Source organism: Babylonia areolata, chromosome 24, assembly GCF_041734735.1.
Source record: "Babylonia areolata isolate BAREFJ2019XMU chromosome 24, ASM4173473v1, whole genome shotgun sequence".
In the NCBI taxonomy this organism is placed as follows: Eukaryota; Metazoa; Mollusca; class Gastropoda; order Neogastropoda; family Buccinidae; genus Babylonia; species Babylonia areolata.
In genome coordinates this window covers 17,876,527-17,902,550 of record NC_134899.1, presented here as the reverse complement: position 1 = coordinate 17,902,550, position 26,024 = coordinate 17,876,527, and the positions used below count along the sequence as shown (strand labels likewise).

Below are 26,024 nucleotides of genomic sequence, written 5' to 3'. Positions count from 1 at the left end.
ACCATTGCTGCTGTTGCTGCTGTTTCTGTTGGCTGCTACTGCTGCTTCTAATACTGCTACTACTAATACTGCTGCTGCTACTGCTACTATTGCTGCTGCTGTTGCTCCTACTGTCATCGAAAACGATACGGTGTTGATACTGCTGCTGCTTATGACTATGATGAAGATGAGTATACTGGTGGATATGGTGTTTATAGTATTCTTATGATTATGTCGTCGTCGTCACTGTGATTATCAACATTGCTACAGGAGTCGTCGTCGCCGTTATCATCATCGTCAATGTCCTCGTCACCCACTTCATTGTCATCATTAATGTCACCGTCGTCAGTCGTCGCTGCCGTCTTCTTGTCATCGTCATCATCATCATGGACATTGTCATCGTCACAATAGTCGTTGACATATGATATCACCATCGTCCTTACCACCAGCTTCACTTATGTTGTTGTTTTTGTTTTTATAAAACCGAATCCTGACCCTGTCTTTTGTGTTGCTCGGTGTAACTGTACCTCGAGCATTGCTATTCACAGTCTGTCCCACATAGATAGTGTTGCGGAGCGGCAAACAAGTGCTTTTTTTTTTTTTTTTTTTTTTTTTTTTTACTTGCGCAACTGTATGTTAATGGGACTCACACATGGGCGTTAGTGTCTTTCTGTGAGAAACTTTACACAAGCGAAATTAGCCCAGGAAATACAACAGGGTTATGGAGAGTTCATGTAAAAGATTGTGGGGTGGGGGAATGGGGTGAGGGGGGGTGCATGTGTGTGTGTGTGTTGTATCGTGTCTTGTATCGTGTCTCGTTTTGTACTGTACAGTGTTGTTGTGTGTTGTGTCGTGTTGTGCTGTGTTGTGTTTTTGTCTGCGCGAAATCCAGGCTGTTCTCACTTGGGAGAACGCCAAGCCACAATGCAGACCTACACCCCCGCCCCACCCCACCCCCTCTCCTTCCCTTCCATCACCCCCTCTCTACTGTCTGCACGTACATTCGATAACTTACCCACTGGGTTATTTTGCCAGGGACAGCGGTCTTGCGGCTCCAGACCGTCCGAACAGTGTCCGAGCTATGTGACAGTTCGGAAATGATTTCACCGGCTGAAAAAAAAAACAACTGTCAGGTTGATTGAAGGCTGTCAGGTTTCAGAGAGAGAGAGAGGGAGAGAGAGCGTCGGAATCGGAATGGCTTAATTATTTACTCCTATAATATACCCACCTTAACCCCAAATGAAGGGGTTCACGTAAACATGATGCAGCTCAATGAAACAGGATAAGACGAGAATAAGCAGATAAGCGTAAATATGAAATCGTACGCTGCTTCATTTTATGAAGTAACTTTTTCTCACATTTTCAATACAAGTAAAGAGATGGAGAAAATTCTGTACGCCATTCATGTTGCAAGATGACATTAACAAACTTCATTTAGATAGAGAGGGGCGTTTGTACTACTTAGGTTTTATAGACATTTGACGTAGGCTTGGTTATATTTCCTTGTGTAGGGGCAACCAAGAACAAAATTACACAGTCATTTTCTTGGGACTGGATCCGTGACACAAATAAATTAATTCATTTGCTTTGCTCACCAGTTCTGTATCTAAACCGATGCATTGTCCGTTCTCATATTCCAAAGTGTAAACCTCGCCGTTTTGCGTCTCAAATGCCTGTCTACATGTAGCAGAGACGATAGGGTTTTAAATCAGGTAGAGATACAGAGAGAATTAAAAAACTAGTGAGAAAATGAATAGTCATTCAAAGGGGTCTTTAGGTCATGAACAATATATATATAATTTTCGTAATTCATCATTCATCGCAAGCTGTTGGATTATCATTTAGCTGGTTGTCTGTTTTTCTTCTTTTTGTCCTTTCTTTCTTTCTTTATTGGTTTTGTGTGTGTGTGTGTGTGTGTGTGTGTGTGTTGTTGTTGTTGTTTTTCCTTTTATTGTTTTTGGCCGGTTTTGTTTGTTTGTTTGTTTTTGCTTTTGTTTTCTTCTTTTCTTTTTTCATTTCCTTTTCTCCTATTGTCTTAGGAATGATGTACGGGAAACAACTCTTGTTACTGATGTTGAAACAGCAGTTACATAGTCGCGTCCCCGGCGTACTAGTCATGATGCGACCATCCCAGTTGAACACGAATAAGAAATGCAGAAATTAGTGATAGTGAATTAGTATAACAAATAAACAAGAATATTCAGTCGTTCCCACTCTAATGCAATTGTAAATGCAAATTCGATTACATTTTACGGAGATATACGGTTGAACTGAAACGACTACCTCACTGTTCTCTGTATCAGCCTGAGTGTCTCATGCTCTCTCTCTCTCTCTCTCTCTCTCTCTCACACACACACACACACACACACACACACACACACACACACACACACACACACACACACACACACACACACACACACACACACACACACACACACCGTGTCACCATCCGGCCGGGCCGCGCTGTGACACGCTGACTCTGTTCCCGTCAGTCCCCCGGCCGAGCTGAGTGCCTCCATGTGCGTGTGTTAGAGAGAGTGTGTGTATGTGTGTGTTAGGCTAGCTTAGCCGTGTATTATGTCAGTATATGAACAACAAGTGCAAGTGCCGGAACCAGATATTTCTTGAATGAACTATATCATGTACTGATGTATTTTCAACACAGACTTTGTTCTGTACCGGCTTGTTCATAAACCTATCAAAATGATCATAAACTAAGGGAACAATACATAACTGATTACAATACATTAAACCAACCCGTTGAGACTGGCTGAATTAAGTCATACATCATTTTACGGTCACAATCAACTTGAGATTTATAGTTTCGTTTGACTTACGGTAAAACAAAAGTAATCCGTCTTAGAAAAAAATAAAGATAAAAAATTTTAAATACAAATTGATAATAATAATGATAATTAGAAATAATGATATAATAATAATAATAATAATAATAATAATAATAATAATAATAATAATAATCCTCTGACCCTGCTTGTGCCTCTGCTTGAAAATCATTCGAACCCACGCAGTACCTCAGGAGAGCGGAAGTTGTCAGTGTATTGTGGGGCATGTTGGCAAGGCAAATACTGATGGCCGAATTTGTTTTCGCCCGTTTGCGACAGCGCGTCACATGGTGCTGTTGCGGTTTGAATATTGATCAGAGAAGGTGCTGAACCACCCACCACTTGCCTTCGCTATCGTCAGTGCAAGGGTCCACCTGGTTCTTGTCATGGTTTTCAACGGAGTGTCAGAAATAATGTGAGGGTGGAAAAGTAAAGTTTATATACGTGTTGGTGTGTGTTGCATGCGTTTTCGAGGGAAAAAAAAAAGAAATCGGTTTGAAAGAGTGTGACTGTGAAGTTAGTCAAGACCGTGGCCCATTTCGGTTGAGTGTGTGTGCACACATCGCAAGTTTATCGGAATGACAGTGATAGAGGTGCAGTATGTTCGACTTAGTTAAACGTGCCAGTGTGTGGTGACTTGTTCTAGAGGCAGGATCAGTTGAAGGTATGTGATGTTGACTATTTATTGTTCTGACCTGTCGTATAGCCCCCACGCCCCCCACACCCTCCGACCCCGGGCCCCCAACACTCCGTGTTTTCATTGAAAGATGTCAGTTTTGTGTAATTAAGGAGATTCGACTTATTATCCTTACCCAATTACAGAAAAAAAACGTTTTGTCACACCACACCTTCCCTCACCCACTTGCCTCATCAGTGTGTGTGTGTGTGTGTGAAAGAATATGATGGTGAATGACATTTGAACTATTCATATTAAATATGAACAATTTTAAACAGTGATCTGTTCCTGTTAGTTTCAGTTTGACATTGTTTGATATTTTTGTTTCTATATGAAATTGAGAAAGACACATTTTAGACAGTGTAAAGATGATTGGTGATATAAAGGAAAATTCTGTTTCAGTTTTACTTGATTAAGAAATACTGCACAATGCTAAGTAGAAGTTTGTCTGATTTTGTTTTGCTTTTTATTGCTGTTTTTAAGGACTTCCAGCTGGACTGTTTGATAAGCAATGGGAACATTAATGTGTGTGCTTTTTTGTGACTGGCATGTGTATGTAGTATGTGGTTGTGAATGTAAATCACTAATGTATATTTCACAATTTTTCATTATTTTGGCTTTTTAAAAAATCAGTTATATGCACATTTTACAGTCTTCCAATTAATGAGCCATGCATTTAAACACACACACACACACACACACACACACACACACACACACACACACATGTGCACATGCGTGCGCACGCACACAGACAGACATACTCACACACACACACACACACACACACACACACACATGTGCACATGCATGCGCGTACACACACACACACACACAGAGGCACGCATGCACGCACACATAAACACAAACACACTTTTTGTGGTCTGGATGCAGCTCACACATGAAGAGACTAAACAACTTGCACATTTAAACTCAGACTCTGTATGTCAGCATTGTGGTCAATCTTTCCCAGTGTGTTGATCTTAAATTTCACATTAGATTTGTGTCCTAAAAAAAAAAAAAAAAGAAAGAAGAAGAAGAACAATAAAATTAGTAAATTTGTATTTATATATATAGAGAGAGATATATATATAATGTTTATTTCAAGTCATCGTAGTTCATTCAGAACAACAAGTGATGTGTCTCACTTGATATTTATGTATATGTATAATAGATATGTATCTTCTGTGTGATATTTAATCTTAATAAGTACATGTAATATTGTCTTTTTTCAGGTACTTGTGTGGATTTGTTTTACGTGAGTGCCGATGCAACTAAAGAATGTGATGAACAAATACGAAGTACTGGGGGTAGTAGGTGAAGGTAGGTCCAGTGTTTTACTATGTGTTAATGTTACCATAAAATACCATGCTTATGTACCTTATGAACACCCACCCAGAGCAATATGTTGAATTTTGTACATCAGGCAAAAGACCATGAAGTCATCTGTTAGTATTACCCATTTTTATTTTTTGCCATCATGATTTCACCCTTTGTCCGAAAGAGAAAATATAATTAAAGAGGATAAGAGAGAGTAGACAAGACAAAATTTAGGAGCAAGAGAGATAATTTTCTGTACTGTATGTTTGATCTATATTTTATCTGTTGATATATGTATTTTTAAACAGATGTGGTGATTGAAATATGTATGTAAATAAATATATATATAGTTGTATATATTATGTGTAACATTCCACTGCAGTCAAAAAGTGATGGAAGTGATGAAAAAGGAGAAACATGTGTAGTGACAGTGCACTGGACAGGTTTGGATATGAATGACATAACAGACAAATCAGGAAATTCAAGAAATTTCCTTTCAGTTTCATGGACAAAAGTTTATATCAAAATCATTGAACCTATCCTTTCTAAAACTAAAGTAAGACAGAAATTGATTTGTTCACATTTCGTTCCTGTGCCAAAATTATAAGGAAATATTTGTGTGTGGCTGAGGTCTAAATATGACAATTTGATTTTTTTTTTTTTTTTTTTTTCCTTTCTTTCCATTGTCTAAGAATGTAATACTTTATATATCATTAACTCCAAGCTCCAACATTTCTTTGAGCTGTGTGTTCAATTGGGGTGAACATATACACGGTACTTTATCATGGCATATCTATATACTATGTACTATAGTATTAATTTATCGGTTACGGTTTTATGATATATTTCAAGGTTAAATGAAACACACAAGAATTTTCTGAGGTCTCCCTTTCTGTTTTGTTTTATTTCATTTATTCATATATTTTGTATTTTATCTGTTTATGTATTTTAAGGGATAGAGGGCTGGTGAGATGGTGTTTTTATCATTCATTATTTGTTTTGTTTGAATACCATTGATCACAGAGTCTGAGTGACAAGTTTTATTATTAGCTGAGGTCTGGAATTATGTTGTATTATACTTAAGATTTATATTGCGTTATTTTGTACTGAACTATACTGTACCGTTTACTTAACTGTGTTATGTTATAATGTTATTTCTTGTTGATTATGTAATGAACACCAAGATCTATACAGTATACATTACATTCACTTTTAGACAGAGCAGTACTCACCAATGATATCATTCTAAATAAATAATTAATGTATTATCATGTTTGCATGCATCATTTTTTTCTTCCATGAAGTGTTATCGATTAACCATTGTAAACAAACATTATGATCTAATACATATGAAACAGTTTATATTCTGATAAGTGATACTACAAAGCTTTTTTATTTTCTTATATTTCCTGCCTCCTGTTTTTGGTTGTTGTTGGGTTTTTTTTGTTGTTTTTTGGGTTGTTTTTTTTTTTTTTACTTTGGCATAGTTTAGTTTTTACTCTTTGTCTGTATGTCTGTGGGCTAACATCAGTCAACATTAAATGGAATTTTCCTGTTTCATCTTTCCTTTTTCTTTTCTTTAATAAAGGGAACCCAAAGCAGATCACCCGTAGTGACAGTAAACAAGGGGTGAATGTGAGTGCCCACCAAATGTCCAACAGAAAATAAAACGTAGCCATAGAAAGATCCTAATAAGGCCATTCACATGTTCTGACAGACTTCAGGAAGCCTTTGTTTGAATAGAATTGATTTTAGATTAAGGACTTCCCCCTCCCTTAGCGTGAGAGCTTTCAGCTCAAGTTTCATTCAAATCCAGCTACAGAAAGCCGGCACCTGAGTTCATTCCAGTGTGCTGAAGGCTTAACAGTGAATTTTAGAGAGTGTATTGAGTAGCTGTTTATTGAGATAAAAGGCACTAGCAGTGGAGTGTATATACCCCAGAAACTGACGCAGAAAGGTTTGGAAATTTTTTTCTGATGTCACTTTCAGTTTAAAAAAAAAAAAAAAAAAAGCAAAACGAAAAGCCTCTGTTGACATATAGATGTTACATGAGGCCTGTTCAGCTGGAGTGAACTTCTTTTTTTTAATCTTAATAAAATAAAGTACAGATGTTTACAAAGTACAACCTTCTTTTCTGAGCTTAATTGTGATGTTGGCACGTGTGTGACACACATCCATTAAACCATGTATGTATTAAGAGCTTGAAGAGCTTTCAATGATTCATATTTAATCAAGCCAGAAAAGGTGGAGTGGTTTGTCACAGTCTTAATATTTTCTTACATCCTTGAAGTAGTGAGATGAACGTATGAAAATTAAATGGAGTGTATTCGTATAATTGGTCATGGAGGAGAAAGTGTGAATGATACACTTTTTAGGGGGGGCTGGGGGGAATAGGGGGGGGGGGGGGTCATGTAATTAAGTTTTTAAAGGTATGTTTAAAGAAAAACTTTTACACTAAAGCTTTAAGCAGTTAGGTGGGAAAGGTCTGTTTTTACAACTGATTAAAAAAAAAAAATCCTTTTTGCATTGTAGTTTATGACTGGCAAAGTTAACTGATTGATTGTTTGGTTGGCTTTTAGTTTTACATTTATTGTTTTACAATTTATGTCTCAAAACCATGGCTGAATCACATGTTTACATGCTGCTGGGAAAAGGGGAAATTTTCAAATGTTATCAATCACAATGTCATTCTTGAACTCTGTACTATTTGTACTAGAACTAATACTAGTGATATATATCTGCTTCTTTTTACAATGGGCTGTCTGTCATGAAGGTCTTGGGGAGACTGCATTGCCACTTTTTTTAATCCCAGCCACTTTCCTTCTCTCTCTCTCTCTCTCTCTCTCTCTCTCTCTCTCTCTCTCTCTCTCTCTCTCTCACTCACTCACTCTCTTTCCCTTCTTTTTGCCCTAACTTTCTTTTTCTCTTGTTTTCTTTCTCCCTTTCACTTGCATCATTTGCATTTTCTGTTCAGTATGATTTTTTAATATTTTTTTATGTGTACTCTGCCAATGGAAAAGGAATATCATTTTCCACTCTGCAGTGACAAATGGGGGGAAAAAAGGAGGCTCACTTTCCGTCTGGGTCCAATGGGCAGAAGGGCACATCCTCACAAAGAAACTTGAATGCAGATTTGATCTTCTAGATTAATGGCTTTCTTTGGGCTATGTTCTGATTTATTGACCTTATATTTCATGTTTCTTTCTACCGGTGGCTCAACATTGTGTGATCACCCCACAGGTGGTCTCAAAGAGAGATATGCTCATGAATAGGAAAGTTGTCATTACTTTATGAAATGGTTTCTCCACGCTGTTTTGTATAGATCATAGATCTGCGTGCAAAACAACATCTGTGATAAAGTTCTGTGTGAGCCGATGTGTAATTGGCAGTGTTTGCATGTGGGTACATAACAACATACATGTTTATGTAATGTGTGTTTAACTGTCATGGTAATTAGTGTGCAACAAAGTTTTTTAGTGTGATAATTTCTGTGTGAGTGGTGGTCTTTCCTACTGGGTACAATATACATGTAATAGTATCTAGCATAGTTTCCATGTGTTATAAAGTTCTGTGTGATCGTGTGTGTGCGTGTGTGTGTGTGTGTGTGCTGTCTTTGTTGATGGGTACATACAACTGTCATAGTATCTAAGTATCTAGTTTCATGTGAAATAAAGTTCTGTGCAAGCAGATGAGTGGGTCTTAATGCTCTGTGTTTGGCTTGGTTTGATTAGCAGAGTATCTAACAAAGTTTTCCTTGAGGTGTTCTGTCATTGTATTTATGTGGAGGCCTTGTGAGCACACAATCAGAATGTCATACAAGGTTCTGTTCTTATTTTGAATAATACAAGGACAGCCTTCTTCTCCCCATCCGGTGGTGATCTTGGTGGATCTTTAAGATCTGTGAGACAATAAATCAAGGTCCTGTTTGCATGATTCACATACTGTATTTACAGATATACACAGACATAGACACACACAGACACACACACACACACAACACACACACACACACACACACACACACACACACACACACACACACACACACACACACACACACACACACACACACACACACACCATGTAGACAGTATTATTCTTTCTTCTTTTTTTTCGTTTTTTTTTTTAACATAAAGGTGAAAAAACATCAATCAGAGCTTGTAAACAAGGAAAACAGTGCCATATTAGAACAGTAATGCAGTATAGTTACCACCAGCGTACAATTGATAATGTTAATTGCTGAGTATCTTCACATGTGAAACAGCAGCATGCGTGAAATGCCATTGCATGATTATCTCCATAACTTCATCAATCATCATATTACTTATTTATTGCCTTCTTTACAACATTATAGTAATGCAGAATATACACTGAATTTATTAATATTACATAACTGAATTTGCAATATTGTTGTGCTTTACAATTTTTTACCATGATTTTTTTATGGGTTTTGGTTTTCAGCAACTTTCAGTGTGGATACCAATTTTTTGTAAAGAATTTTGGCAACTTTTTCAGCACATATTTTTCTGCTTTGTAATTGTTTCATAAATCATTCCAAAAGTGTTTCAACACATGATTTGATTTCATTTATTGTGTTTCTATAGACCATGTTTGGCAAAGAGAATGATGAAATGTTTCATCTTTTGTCTTTGTTCCCCAGGTGCCTACGGTGTTGTGCTGAAATGTCGCCACAAGGTATATTATTTTTCATTTAACTTTTTGATATATCTCCTTTCTCTCTCCGTCTCTCTCTGTCTCTTATATGTCTACCACACATGGTTTTGGGATTGTTTGGATGTGTCATTGTGTTGGCAATGAACGAATATTTCTTGCAAAATTTAAAAACAGATTAGTTAATTTGTACAAACAAGATTGGCATGCCCACATTGAAGAGTTAGAAAAATACATTTGGTGTCACTCTTTTAATGGCATTTTTCAGACAGAATGGTACATTAAAGTTATAACTAATAAATGGCGCAGAACCAGCCTGGCTTGATTCAGATTAAGAACTTTAGGCCTAAGTGAAAGCAAAAAATGTTCTCTGCTGACACGTCTGCATGTTCCCATTGCCCAATGTGTGGTGCTTTAGTTGAAGATGAAATTCATTTCTTTTTGTGTGTAAGTCATATGAGGGTATTTGAAAGAAAACTAATGTGTAATTCCTAGCAGAGAAATTTCAAAGAAAATGGACCTTATCAGTATGCTTTTGATAGATCTGATATGACAAAATGAGAATAAGATCACAAGCAAGATTTATCGCTGTAGCTAGGGATTGTCAGAAAAAGCCAGTAACTTTGGAAGCCTTACAGTTATCAGAAAAAAATACTGCTACCCTGGTGTCCATTTCATAACTTATATGAATCATATGTCATTCTGTTTTTTGTAAGTTTGTTGTTTTTTTCTTTGAGAAAGTTTTATGGTCAAGGTGAGTCATATGATTTGTATAAATTTTGTGAAAGGCACTGAATAACCAATACAGGTGTGTGTGTGTGTGTGTGTGTGTGCGTGCGTGCGCACGCGCATGTGAATTGAGTGGATTGTGAGTGTACATTTGTGTGCCTATTTGATATGCCTCCAAATGTTACGTTGCAGTTGCATTGTCTACAACCAAGCTACCCTTGAAGAATGTATGAATGTAACTGTCAGTGTTAACATTCACAGTTTTGGTTTATGTTGTGGGTTTTTTTATAATTTTTTTTTTACTCTTACTCAGTTTTAGCAATATATTCATTGAATGTTATCTGTATTCTGCTGTTATTCTTTTGTCTGTTCATATATTGTCCCCCTTGCCGAAAGGATATAATTTTCAATGACAATAAAACAATGTCCGTGTCCATGTTCATGTCTGCCTTTATGTCTCTCTGTCCCTATATCTGTCTCTGTCTCTCTCTCTGTCTCCCTCCCTCTCACTCACTCACTCGCTATGCAGGACTGTCTCTCTCCTCACTTCTTTCTAGGTGATATTGATTTCACTTGACATTTAATGACACTTCACAGTATCTCTGAGTCAGACCAGTCACCACTCGCTTTGTTTTTATGTCTCTCTGTTATTCTGCATATCTTGTGTGTGTGAGTGTGTGTGTGTGTGTGTGTATGTGGTGTGTGTGTGTGTGTGTGTGTGTGTGTGTGTGGAATCTTGTCTGTTGGTTTTGTGTGAGCTTGAGTATTTGCACATTGACGTGTATTGTTGTCTTGCTCTTTTAGAGTCCCATTTTAGTCTCAATACAGAGTTAGCATCTGCATATAAATGGTTTCCCTCTCCCTTCTCACAGCCAGTGCACTGGGTTTATGTGCTGGTCAGGCATCAGCCCCCATTGTTTGCAGATGTAGTCTGTATGCATGAATCAGTTCATACGTTTTGTGCCTCCTTGGAACTGGAATTGTGTCTGGGATGTAGATCTGTGCATCTCTTGTTTGTCTGTTTTTGTCTGTCTGTGATTGGCTTTCTATCTCTCTACATCTGTCTATAGGTTTTTGTCACTGTCTTGTTTCCAAGGCAATGAACACATGGTTATAAATGGTCACTGAATACAGATTTCTCAGAGGAAAAAATATTACAGTTAGTTTGTTAAAAAAAAAAAAAAAAAAGAAAAAAATGAAATAAAGATGAAGAAGAAGAGGAAGAAAGCATTAACTCATTAAATGATACATATAATCACTCATCTGCCGTTTTATTTTATTTCCCTTCTCTTTTAATGGCACCTGGAGCATAATATATGTTTAAAAAAAAACTTTTAAAATATATAATATATCCACAGACAGAAAGACAGACAGACAGGCACAAGCACAAACACAAACACACACACATGCACGCACACACGCACGCACACAATGTTCATTTTTCAGTTATGGTTCATTTCTAATGCACTGAAGAAGGCAGCCAGAAATGTAGTTTCCTTCTTTTATATATTGATAGAGACAGACAGACAGAGACAGATGGAGAGAGAATTTGATGCAAGTTTTTTTTTATGTTGTTCCTTATAATGATATTGATGATGATGATGATAATGATAATGATAATATTGACATAATATAGTTCTGAATCTTCTGCAGAAAGAAATCAGAGCACTTGCACACCAGTCATTCACATGCATATATAACTTATGGAGAGGAAAAACAAAAATTATAGACACATGTAAATAGAAAACTGGAAGAACTATAGACAAGGAGGAAGCAGGGAGGGAGAGAGGTCTATTTTTGTAAGATGTAGGCTTTAATGCCAGACTTGAAAAGAGTTGAGTTCAAAGACCTGACAGACTGAAAGGGGAGCTCATTCCAAGTGCAAGAGCCTGAGACAGAGAAATGGCAGCAGCCAAGTGTTAAGTGTTCGAATCTGGGTACTCGGAAAGAGAATTGGATCCAAAGCTGATCAAAAAATGAGATGAGATGTTAGAAGTGAAGGCAGAACTCTATAGAAATAGGAAGGGGCAAGTTTTCTTAATACATTTATAACAAAATGCTGATCTTGTACTTTATTCTTTGTGAGACAGGGAGCCATAGTTTTGTATGCATTATAGGGAGTGAATGGATGAAGTAGGCAAACCAGACAACGGAGAGTTATGGTTGTTGAAGCGAGAAAGAGTGAGAAAAACAAGGAGTTCAGATGTTGCGTCAGATATTTCCGAATAGAACTGATGCTCCGTAAATGACTGTAGCATGATTGAGTGGTCTGACTTGATACTTTTTTTCATGGACAACACCGAGGCTCTTGTCTGAGCTGGAAGGAGGCGTGGATGTAATGGCAAGTTTGATGAGTCAGTTGTGAAGGAAGAGTCTTTGTTTAGTTCTTACAATAATTCCTTCAGTTTTGTCTGCGTTCAGTTGTAACTTATTCACAGTCATCTAGTTCTTAATGTCCAGGAAGCATTCGGTTGTGTCTTGCAAGAAAGCTGACACATTTTCAGAGATTTTGCTTTTCTGAAGTTGAGTGACATTGGTAAAAGAAAGATGACTGCATTGTGGTGGTTAATGATTTCAGCGAGGAGAGCAGTGTACAGTGTAGAGAGTATGGGGCCTAAAACAGATCCCAGAGGGACTCCATGTTTGATTTTAACGAGTTCAAACTGGCAATTGTCAACTGTTACAGACTGGAATTGGTCGGTGAGATATGATTTGAACCAGCTGAGAGCAGTGGTGTTGATATCAAATGTATATTGGAGAGGGGAAAGAAGGATTGAATAGTCTACTGTGTCAGGGCAGCTGACAAGTCGATAAGAATATCTGATTCTCACTCACACACACACACACACACACACACACACACACAGCTGACAAGTCGATAAGAATATCTGATTCTCACTCACACACACACACACACACAGACACACACACACACACACACACACACACACACATGTAGATAGTATCTTTAAGCAATAATTTTTTTTCCTTCTGATTGTATCAAATGGGTAATTATATATGTTATGTAGTAGTGCAACAGCCTCGGTGTGGTTACACTATGGTGTCAAGGGTTGTTTTGATAAACCAGAGGTGGGGGGGGATTTGGACAGTACCCACCTGACCTCTTCTCTTATCAGTCACTGATTTTGTGTCCATTGTAACCCTTTGGAGAGCTGGGGGAGTGGGTGGGGCAGGGAGGGTGTTTGAGCGGAACAACAAACACTTTGACAGCTAAGAGTGTGCGTGTTAAGTGTGTGTATTTCTGTGTGTGTGTGTGTTAAGTGTGTGTATTTCTCTGTGTGTGTGTTTGTGTTAAGTGTGTGTATTTCTGTGTGTGTGTGTGTGTGTGTGTGTGTGTTTTCATTCTTTTAATATCTTTTATCATCTACATGTGTCCATACACGTCTGTGTTTGTGTTCAGCATGGGACAGGACCTCTTGAGTTAGTGGGATGTGTTCACAGGTGATAGTGACTAAAAAGATTTTGACCACAAACTGCACATGTGTATGTGTCTGTGTTTGTATCACATTGTATTATATAGTATTGTTTTGTATTACTTTTTGTCACAACATATTTCTCTTTGTGAAGTTAGGGCTGCAGTCTCCGAGGGCAGAGCATGTTACTAAATTGCAGTGCCACGCTTTTTTCTTTTTTTTGTTTTCTTCTCTCAAGCGCATCTGCTTTAACTCTCCAAAAGGATATTTCTTCAGAATTTTGCTAGGGCCAACCCTTTTGTTGACATGGGTTGTTTTATATACGCTAAGGGCAGGCTGCACACGAGTCCACAGTTTATCGTCTTATCCGTATGAATGGCAGCCCACACCACTCAAGGTGTCACATAGTGAAAGAGGTAATAAAAATCTCTGTCCGTACATCACTTGAACCTATGGACAGTCGCTTCCTGGTCAGGTGTTTGTTTCTCTGTATGTTTATAAATATGTATGTGTGTGTGTGTCAGTGTGTGTGTGTGTGTGTGTCTATGGCTACGTGCCTTTGTCTGTGTGTTAAATGACAGACACGACCTCTTGAGACTGGGGTGTGTGCTCGTTCACAATGGATTTTTAGTACCCTTTGAATATTTGCCCGTGTGCTCCACCCGGATTTGCGAAGAGTACAACGGAAACCTCTATGTATTCTTAAAACAAAAGCAAAGAGAGAACCTGATGACCACACCCAAAACAAGCGTACTTAAGTTGTAGGGAAGGGATTCATCGCAAACAAGCCAGGCAATAACAAAAGAAATCAATCCACACCCATTAAACTACTATGACATGAATAAACGAAGGAGAGGCAAGCAAGCAAAAAAACTTATCAATGTATGTCACTGTACCTCGCTGCACTGTTGGCCAGGTCAAAAAAACAATGGCGGGCGTGATTATGTGTGTGTGTGTGTGTGTGTGTGTGTCCTTGGAAGACACAGAATTATTTTAAGGTGAAGGTCTTTCGTTTCCTCCCTCCATACACAAATTGAAATAAAGTGCATTTTTGCTTTCATTTCTTGGTTATGTGCACTTCCAAAAAATGTGCATATTATATGCTGATGTGCTGTCATACTTGTATGCATGTGCATGCAAGCATACATACATGCATTCCGTCTGTCTTTTTTGTTTTCTTGAGTCAGACTGAAATATAACATGTTCTTGCTTTTTTTTCTTCTTTTTTTTCTTTTTTTTTTTTTTTTTTTTTTTTTTTCATCATATAAACATTTTATTGAAAGACATAATTATACATGAGAACAATCACACACACAAACACACACGCACACACACACACACGCACACACACACACACACACACACACACATACTATCACAGGAATGGAATGTGCACACAAATATGAACAACTTTTTCACTTGCATACATAATATTCCCCTTGTCATCCCACTACACACACGCACATATGTTTTCACACTGTGCATGTTTGTTTCACACACACACACACACACACATACTATCACAGGAATGGAATGTGCACACAAATATGAACAACTTTTTCACTTGCATACATAATATTCCCCTTGTCATCCCACTACACACACACACACACACACACACACACACACACACACACATGTTTTCACACTGTGCATATTTGTTTCACACACACACACACACACACACACACACGGAAGAACAGGCATCAGCATTCCAGACATAGCGGCCAAGGAATCAGCCGCCAAACAAAACAAGCATTCAAGCGTATGCATTTTGGGGGAAGAATGTTTTACGCACTGTACAGATCAGGAACTGAGCCCTCAGTTAGGGTGTTGACACATGACAGGTCATTGATGCAGCAGGATTATGTTGCATGGTATTCAATGGCTCATGTGTGCTTGCTTTAGGTTCTCGGGTTAGCTGGAAACTTGTAGTGTATTGATAAGTATTGATTGACTTTTCTGCGTGAGCTTTTCAGACTTGGGAAGATGCCCGGGGGAGGAAAAAAATTGTGTGATGTGGTGTAGTGAGTTGTGTGTGTGTGAGAGAGAGAGAGAGAACAAGAACAAGAACAAAAACTTTAATCTCCAGGCCTCCAGTCCCTAGAAAGAGGTCAAAAGTACACAATATGGTGATCACACAGCGACAACAAAATGTAAAATACATACTAACTTGAACCTTTCGAACAAAAGTGTTTCTTGTGCATAGTAAAGTAATTCTGAATTTCTTCATTGCTGTCAAAGAATTCCTGTCGTATCTACAGGGCATTAAACATATAAACGCAGAGTTTACGAATACTGTAAACAGAACCATTCTTCAGCAAGTGAACATACGATTGACCTTCAGAGTTCAGATGTTTTTGCCGCAGGTTTTTGTAAAGGACACAATTGTTTATAAAATGGTTTTCATCTTCGACCACATTACAACGTTTGCAGGCGTAATTTGAATTACATTTGAATGTTCTCCTGAAAATGGATCCATTTACTGGGAGCAGACCAAGCTGTAATTTTATCAAACAGTCCCTAAAACACTTAGAGAGAGAGAGAGATTCTGGAGACTTACAGAGAGACAGACCGACAAACAAACAGAGAGAGATATGGAGAGATAATTTTCCCCTTACAAATTGGCATAAATGGACAAAAAAGGATATGAAGTGGGAAAAGAGTAGCTTTATGTGTTGGTGTGTAAGTGTGTGTGTGTGTGTGTGTGTGTGTGCATGCATGTGGAGTGGATGCTTTTCTTTTCAGTATTTCAGCAGGAACAATATTAAATACTTTCTTTCCTCTACTGTTGTAATTACATAAAATGAAGAAATGCCTTAGCATCTCCAGACTTGCAACATTTTTTTTTTTTTTTTTTAGTTGTTTGTTTGTTTGTTAAATACCATTCTTGACTAAAAACTGATGTGTATCAGAAATCTCAAGCTGTAGATTTGAGTGAGTCTTTTCCCAAAATCACTTTGACATATTACACCAAATATTTGATGTTTGTCTTTCAGTCAGATCGCTGTCCTGTTTTCAATTATAAATGTGCAGCAAAGATAGTAGAGTGGTCTTCTCTCTCTGTCATGATCTTCCCTTTTGAAATCCCAAAATATATGGTCCGCTTTTCCATGGAGACAGTTCTCCCCACCCTTCTCTCTGCTGTCGCATATTCTCTCAAACCCTGACGAGTGTGCAGTCTTTTTTTTGCACATGTCAGTCATTTGCACCCTTCCTTACTTTTTCTTTCAGCAGATGTGGTTTACTGGATATTACGGTTCAGTCCACACACTTTGAAACTGGGGAACAATTTTAAGTTTATTTTATATTTGATTCTGTGTTTCACAAGAATCCATGAATGGCCCTGGTGTTTCAGCCAGCTGCAAAGAGTATCACCATCTGATTATTGTCCACAAGGCAGGAAGGAGAGACAACATGTTTATTTTTGTTTCATTGTCATGTTTTGATAGCAATCCTTTTTTTTCTGTGTTCCAGGAGAATGGGGAGTTGGTGGCCATAAAAAAGTTCAAGGACAGCGAAGGTATGTTTATTGTGAAACAGTCTGTTTCAGCTGCTTTTTTGGGTTTTGGTTGTTTTTTTTTTAATTTTTGTTTCACTTTATCTTCAAATTTGATATTTTCTTGTCTGAATGTTTTCTTTTTACATGATTATTGGTGTGTGCATGGTGATCAGGGAAGGGTGTGCCAGGTACTTATTCTTTTTCATTTCGCTTTGATATTTGTTAACAAGCGTTTGAATAGGCCAAAAGAAAGTTTTCTGTTTTACTTGCTTGAAGCCGACAGAGTATTTTGAACTGAACTGAACTGAATTAATCCACATAAGTAGATCCTGTTAGGTGTAATTTCAGACCAGCGGTGGCCAAGTGGCACAGGTGGCATTGTTTAGCACTGACTTAGCAATTAAGGATGGTGTTAGTTTGAATGACAAGAGAATGATACTGGCAACACGCTCTCTGTACATGGCTCAGTGTGGAGACTGGCTGAGTTTGGACCTATTCCTCTCACTCAGTAACTGATTGGCTGAGTTTGACCTATTTCACTTTGTTACCACAAACTGCCAACAAACTGGACTATAAAAAAGAAACTTCCATCTCTCCTCTATGGGCTTATTTGAATCATTTACTTCTTCCCTACCCCAACATTCTTTGTAGTAACGTGAGTGCCTTGCTTTCAGATACAATCTTCCCACAAAAAGCAGCATGACCTGCAGAGTTCTTTTGTGAGAAGAAATTTAAAATCAACATTACAGTGCATTTTATAAATCATAGTTTGCTAGAATCACCTGTATCCAAATCTTCACATTCCAAAACTAGCTTCAGCTTTAAAACTACCGTTTTGTATAGTGATGCTGTGTTATGCCTTTAACTATCTTTTTTTCTAATGGTCAGTGGTCGATTGTTGTCTCGCAGGGGGCTTAGTAGATGGTGTCTTGCATATGTTGAATCATAACGGGCACCACTGAAGACTACCAAAGTGACTCAGCAGTGATGCCGGATTTCCTCTGGTGTGTAACCTCCTGGCAGCCTAACATCAGTGGTTCCCTGTGGACTGCTGAGTTAGGCTGTGTGTGAAGGAATGTGCAGGGCATGAGAAAAAAGCCATTGAAACGGTGCAGATGATGGGGCAGTAACAAAGTGTGGACTGCATACACGCCCTGGCCCTGTGTTTAGACACTGCTGCAGAGGTTGTGAACACTAAACCATGTTCAACAAACCTCATTTTTTCATCATTCAGCACTAATCCAGAAAAGGTGTAATTGCTGTACAACAGATGTTCACAGTACACCCCTGTCAAGATAATGTCAAGGAAAACCAGCTCTCATAATTCAGGAAAACAAGGAACATAAGATGTTCACACTACACCCCTATCAGAATTTGTGATGTAAAACCACACCTCTTGATTGTAGGAAAGCAGCTTCCTGTAATCAGTAATTCAAAACAATATCCTGTCAAGACAAACAAACAAACAAGCAACAAAAGGCAACAGGAAAATATGACGCTTAATTATCTCAAGGAAGGAATTAGTGGTGCCTGCATTATCCTAGGGGGTATCAGTTCATGCAGCCTCAAGAATGCCAGGGTTGAAGAAAAGTTCATTATATCAGGGTGACATTGCTGATGCCAAAAAGCTGTGGGCAGCTTTTCATCTTATTTATTTAAATAACATGTCAGAATATTGTGTGTCAGTTTGTTTACCCACTTACAGAGATCACTTCCTTTGAAAGAAAGATGCCTGTGGTTTAAAGTAATCTAGTTTGTGTTTACCTTTTTTTTCTGTTGACCTAAAGAGAGGCTTTGAATTCTATGGTTACTTTCCCCACCTGACACCCCCTCACCCCCACAAAAACAAACACTGTGTGTGTGAGTGTGTGTGTGTGCATGTGTGTGTGTGTGTCCTACATCCCATCCCTCTCTCTCTCTCTCTACCTTTCCATCTCATTTACACCCTTGCATTCACCCAGTATTGATCCCCTTGTCACCCATGTAAGGGAGAGATATCCAGAGTTGACAGAAAGAAAGGACACCCAACCCTCCACCCAACCCCAAAACCATCCCCAGAAGAAGAAAAAAAACATAAAACACACAACATGAAAAATGAACCTGTCATTATTTTCCTTCACCAGCTTTTTTTTTTTTTTTTTTCTTTTTTTTTTTCTGCCAGGGTACCATTTGTCCTGGTCAATAGAACAGTGAGAGGGACTACACAACACTGCAGGGCACCACACACACACACACACACTCACACTCACACATACACACGCACTGTAGGGCAGGCGGTTCCATTTCACAAAAAAACAGATAACACGAGCAAGCTGTCCAACAACATGGCTGCAGGGTTTTTTTGTTTGTTTTTTTTAATCTGTCGATCTGTATTCATTTTCACCATTTCTGTCTGTCAATCTCTCTCATGCACGTACACTCTCGCACACTTTATTTGCGTCTCTCTCTGTGTCTCATCACCATGTGTGTGTGTCTCCTCTCTTATGCATGCTCTCTCTCTCTCTCTCTTCTCTCTCTCTCTCTCTCTCTCTCTCTCTCTCTCACACACACACACACACACACATACACACAAACTCTCTCTCTCTCTCTCTCTCTCTCTCTCTCTGTTTCTCTCACCTCTCTCTCTCACCCTCTGTCACTACAAGCAGAGTTTGAACAAAGAGAAAGGAAATCCATCAGTCATGAAAAGGTCGGTCTTGGCAGGGATAAACAAGGTTCAGTGTTTGTTGTCAGTTCTAGAGAGGACATATCCGGGTCATCCATAAAGATATTCCCCCCAAGAAGATAAACAAGCTGTGTTTTATGAGGCTTTAGATAAAGATCATAAACAGCACATGGTGGTGCCACTGTGTTTGGAACAGGGATAATTGGTGCAATTTTTTTTTTTTTTTGGGGGGGGGGGACGAGGGGGCAGGGAGGGGTATTGTTTTTTGTTTGTTTTTTTGTTTTGCCTGTTTTGTTGTCTTTTTTTTTCTTTTTGTCTTTTTTGCGTATATGCTGATGCAATGCATGATTGTATATGAATTAGAATAGATGAACCAGTTTTATCCCCATGAAGGATGTCATGGGGTCTCCATTCTTTGTCTTCACTCTTTGTCATCCCTATCCCCCATCTTTTTCTTTTAAAATGAATAATGAAGCGTGTGCGTGAACACACACACACACACACACACACACACACACACACTTTAATGTCTTCTGCCCCTCTCTCCGTCTCTCTCTCTCACACACACACACACACACACACACAGGTTTAAGTTAGTATGTATTTTACATTTTGTTGTCACTGCGTGATTACCATGTTGTGTACTTTTGACCTCTTGCTAGGGGCCAGAGTTCTGGAGATTAAAGTTTTGTTCTTGTTCTTGTTCTCTCTCTCTCTCTCTCTCTCTCTCTCCCTCTCTCTCTCTCTCTCTCTCTCTATCTCTCTCTCTCTCTCTATCTTGTTCATAGCAACCACTTTTTTTTTATACTTTATTTTCTCTTCTTGCGTGTAATCATTTACTAAAGCGTGCTGCTTAGCACTATGAAGGACTGAAGTCACAAGTTAAAAAACATATTTGTTTCGAACTGGCTGAATCTAGCAGAATATGATAAATATGCTATCATTCATATTGAAAGTGAAACATGTCACTACAGGCTGATTTACAAGGAGGTGGAGTATGTGTGAACACACACACACACACACACACACACACACACACACACACACACACACACACACACACACTTTCTTTCATTTTTCTACATATTACACAGTATTGTTCACACATTACACAGCATTGTTCACACATTTACACAGCATTGTTCACACATTTACACAGCATTGTTCACACATTTACACAGCATTGTTCACACATTTACACAGCATTGTTCACATATTACGCAGCAATGTTCAGAGAAACTAAATGAAACCAAACAAATTTTTATTTCAAGAGGGTAGTGGAGTAAGCACAGCTGCTTTTCAACATCCAGCCTTCTATCATCATCCAGAGAGAAAGTGAGAGAGAGCATGTGAGAGTGAAAGAGACATAGGAGGTGTGAAGTGCAGAAAAAAAACAATCCAACAGTTACAACGCATGCTTGTGTTGGTGTGGGTGTGCATAAGTGTGTGCGTTCGTATGCGTGCGTGTGTGTGCAAGTGTAAGTGTTTAAAAACACAAGCAAGCATCAGGCATCTGTTGATGTGTGAATGCATTATATTCATCAACATGAATGAGTGAGAAAACACACATTGTTATGATGCCAGATCAAAATCATCAAGACAAAACATTTGCTTTCATAGGGAGTGTATACAAGAAAGACCATCAACTGGCATTGTGTCCATATAATGGTTTTGCTGTAGAGCAGTCTTACCTGAGGCACAAAATGAACATTAGAGAGAACAAAAAATAATTAATGATTATTTTTAGCACTGGAAATCATCCTTCAAATTGCATAGATAGATCTAACATTTTGTTGTTGTTGTTTTTTAAGTTAATAAATAAACAAAAATGGTGGGAGAATAGATCCGTTAACTATGCATTAACATAGCATCTTGGTCAGCTTTTGAGAGCCTACATGTTTATGCTTTTTCAGTTCTTTTATGTGATTTTACCACTTTGAATCCTGTTAGCAGCCCCTGATGGGTCAACAGCGAAGAACCCCTCCCCTTTAAAAAAAAAATTGTCTACTGATTTCCAAAGTCAGCTTATATGTGCAGATGTACTTGTGTGAAAAATCACCCATAGGGGGGAAAAAACATGCAGAAGATAAAAAACTGCACAATGAAATAACGATCCCACAGTCACACCTTGTAGGTTAGGGCAATGTGATCATACCCATCGTTAGTGCATTTCCTGGAAATGACTGGCAAAATGACAGGGTGACAATGGTCCCAGACATAATAAAAACCCACCCGTAGAAAGAGGTCAATGAATGTGGGAGCTGAAAATGCAACCTGAAGGTACAAATAAAGGAACCCGTATTGCCTTTCTTTTTCTTTTTTTTCCGTCCTTTCTTTTCTTTTTTCTTTTTTTTTCTTTTTTTTTCTTTTCTTTTCTGTCCGTCTTTTTCTCAGATTCTTCTTTATCTATGTATGTGAATATGGTCTTTGTCCCTGCTTTCTTTCTTTTTTTCTTCTTCTTCTTTTCTCTCCCTCTCTTTTTCTCCATTGTTTCTTTATGTGTCGGATGTCATCAGTCATCACACGATGTTGCATGAGAGCTTTGCTGATGACACGCAACTTATCAGTCGGCTTCCATAACTGAATTTGATGCACTGGTGACTCGAACACAGGAGTGCATTGCTGGCCTAAAGGACTGGATGACTCTCAACAAGCTGCAACTAAATGATGATAAGACTGAATTTATGATAACCTGTCCAAAGAAGCTTTGTCAACATCCTTCCTTTCCTGACTCTGTTCTGATCAGTAGCACACCTGTTTCACTTTCTCCTTCTGTTCACAGTCTTGGTGTAATCCTAGACCAGTCTCTTTCCTTCCAACAGCACATTTGGAATATCTGTAAAGTTGCCTATTTGGAACCGCGTAGAATCAGCTCTATCCACAACTATCTCTCAACCGATGCAACCAAGACACTTATATGCTCTCTGGTTCTCTCAAGATTGGATTACTGCAACTCTCTTGTGGCCGGCCTTCCCAAATATCTGTTGGACAGACTCCAGCGAATTCAGAATAACGCTGCCAGACTCATTTGCAGAGCTTCTAAATTTAACCATGTTTCTCCTCTCCTTCAGTCTCTCCACTGGTTGCCTGTTTCTGATCGAATAGACTATAAGCTATCCACTCTGACCTTTTCTGCAGTCAACGGATTTGGCCCCAAGTATCTTTCTGAACTCCTCCATATCTATACCCCGTCTCACCAGCTCCGTTCTTCCTCTGATACTCAACTTCTCAGGGTACCTCACGTCAGAAGTAAGACCTATGGACACAGATCGTTTTCTTTTCAATCGCCAAAGACATGAAACAAGCTCCCTGATAACCTCCGTCATTCTGATTCCCTCCCATCCTTTAAATCTCATCTCAAAACTCACCATTTCCCTCAGCAGTAAGTTCAATTGTGGCAGGTCCACTTCCTTTGCAGTAGCTGTGCTTGACTATGTGTGTATACATATGTATGTGTACATAACTAAACGAATGTATATGAATGTGTATTGTGTGTGCGTGTGTTTATGTAAGTTTGTGCCTGCCTATGTGTGCGTATGTGTTAGGGTAGCTGTTAGATACACATGTATGTTAAAATGTATGTGTGCAGTGTGTGTGTGTGTGTGTGTGTGTGTGTGTGTGTGTGTGTAACATAGATGTAATGTTTTATGTCAACAAAGTGTTTTTGTAAAGCACCTAGAGCAGATTTCTGGATAGTGTGCTATATAAGTATCCATTATTATTATTATTATCATCTATGTATATAATTGAAAGTACATGTGTGTGTGTGTGTGTCACATTTTTTCCATTCCTTTATTCTTTCAATTATTAGAAGAAAAAAATTCTTACATTCCATAAAACATATTTATGGGTGTATGTGTTAAAGTTTCTGTGAGAAAAAAAAGAAAAGAAATTCTCATTGTCAAGTTTTCGAGCATTGGGGTCTTGGTGTTATGAAGATTTTGTTGTTCAAGGAAGTTGGAGTTGTGGATGTCTGTCTAGGTGTGAAGTCCATCTGGCATTTCAAGGGAGCTGGTGGGGGGAGGGGGGATACTGGCTGTCTGAAGAGAGATGATGTACTGGCTGTTTTTCTGGGGTTGAGGTCTGTGTGGCATTCCAAGGTGGAAATCCTGATTTTCTTACCAGGGATGAGGTTGTGGAATGAATCACAGACGTTCAGTAAAAGAGAGGCAAAACAAAACTAAACTAAACGAGGCCTAAAGGTGTCCATTTCTAGGTCAAGGACACTATTATCCATAATAGCAGCACTTCACACCTGTATTAGGAATCAGTGCAACAGACACCACTGAACACCACTGAAGTGACTCGCTGTGTCTGCATCATGGCCTGACATTGATAGCTTCCTGTGTATTAAGCAGCTAACACTTGGGCTGTTTCGGAACAAGTACCGACATGACTGTGAAGTGGGGAGTCAGGGATGAGTGGCTCAGGAGGGAAGCATGTCTGTGTTCCCTCTGGTCTGTGTTCCCCCAAATCAGAATTTAATTTAAAGTCAGGCCTGAATTTCCTGTGATCTGTGTTCACCCAGGCTAAGCATTGATATGGAATACTAGGACCCCGACAGGATTTGACCATTAACTGACCACTACTGACTACTGCTGCATCTGTGCCTGTGCTTGCTCTGCCTGTTAGTGACCTATGCCAGACTGTAACCATATGTGTGCTTCAGACTTTGGACTACAAAGCCACATGTGTTCCCAACAATGACGGCACAATACATCATCTTGGTTCCTAAGTGACGGCCATAGTGATGACTGACTGCTGCTGATCATTGCAGAACAAAACTAACTGCTACCCAAAACTTTTCAGAATGTGGCAATTTATCACTCGTATGCAGTACCAAGACATCATGACCTGGTTTTGACTATTTGCCGATGAGAACTTACCACTATCCAGAAGTGTGCGTTTTGCTGACATCTTTCTGCATAATGAGTCATCTCTTTCAAAGAATAAATACTTTAACAAATATGTTTTGGCCACTGACCACAGCTGACCACTTCACAAAAGTGTGTCTATGATGAAAGATATAGCCTAAACCTACAGAATATAATCCTACCAAAAAACTGTTTCTGTGAACACAGACCTGGGGGAACATAACCTTGCAGAAACTTAGACTCAAAGGAACACATGCCTGGGAGAACATAGATATGCTCTTGCTCGGAGTAATGCCATAAAGATGGCACAGAAGATGGGTAAAAAAAAAGGGGGGGGTGTGGAGGAGGGTTAGGGGGGTGGGAAGACTGTCCTCTATGAAAGGGAATGCTTCGGCACTGAAGTATGGTTCCATGTAGTTCAACAGTTACAGTATTTGATGAAACCATGCATGAGAAGGATTCACAGGCCTGACTTTTCAGTGGAATGGATCAGAAAGATTGAATGTGTGTATCCATTCTCATGGGCATGCACTGGCATGCACAAAAACTACTGTGCACATCACTCACTCACAGACACACATGCTCACACAGCATATGCCCCCACTGCCCCCACTCATCATGCCCTCCAAACCCACCACCCAACATTGCCCCCCGCCCCTCCTTCCCACCCACACACACACACATACACACACACCCACACTATTCTTTTCAAACACTTCCTCTCACTGTCCCCTCGTTCTTCCCCCTCTCCTTACCTCTCTGTTCCCCTCCACCCCATCCCTTCCCTCTCTCTGTTTCCCACCCTCACCCCCTCCTCTACCCCCCCTTCTCTCTCAAGTCTCCGGGTGTATACCTGGCCAGAGGACTGCGTGAAGCCCTGCCGCTGCCACTTATCTTCCAAGACAGGTTTCCTGGACACAGTGTTGCTATTTTGCCCCTGGGGTCCATCAATTATTTCCACAGGCTGCTTCGCCTTCAGGGAGATACCTGGGGAGGAGGGGAAGGGAAGGGAAGGAAGGCAAGATCGTCCACTCCTCCTCCCAACGCCAATCGATGACTGGAAATGGGTGATTGGTTGGTTGGGTGTTGACTCACTGCGGAGTGCCCCTTACAGTTCCACCCCGCACAGGGAGGATTGGGAGCTGTGTGTTTTTGATGGCGTGCTAGATGTTTCCATGGCATCCATTCAGTAGATGGAGAATGTCTTTCATCTGCTTTGTTTTGCTTTCTTTCCTTTTTTTTTTTTTTTTTTTTTCGTCTTTTGTTATGAATCTCCTGGAAAAAATTAAGTAATGACTACATCTTTGAAAAAAACTAATTAGATGTCA

The 26,024-nt window shown here is 39.1% G+C and overlaps 1 protein-coding gene across 3 annotated transcripts in view; it reads left to right on the top strand.

Moving 5' to 3' along the window:
* Positions 1-3,068: 3,068 nt before the first annotated feature.
* LOC143299205 (uncharacterized) overlaps positions 3,069-26,024 on the top strand; it is a 66,607-nt gene continuing 43,651 nt past the window's right edge. For 2 of the 3 annotated variants that reach the window (XM_076612389.1, XM_076612387.1), the window contains exons 1-4: positions 3,069-3,489; positions 4,737-4,824; positions 9,482-9,516; positions 17,133-17,178. In XM_076612389.1, coding sequence (XP_076468504.1) covers positions 4,770-4,824; positions 9,482-9,516; positions 17,133-17,178 — 136 coding nt within the window. In that variant the 5' untranslated portion in view covers positions 3,069-3,489; positions 4,737-4,769. The remainder of the gene's footprint in view (positions 3,490-4,736; positions 4,825-9,481; positions 9,517-17,132; positions 17,179-26,024) is intronic. The other variant, XM_076612388.1, reaches the window with a different exon arrangement.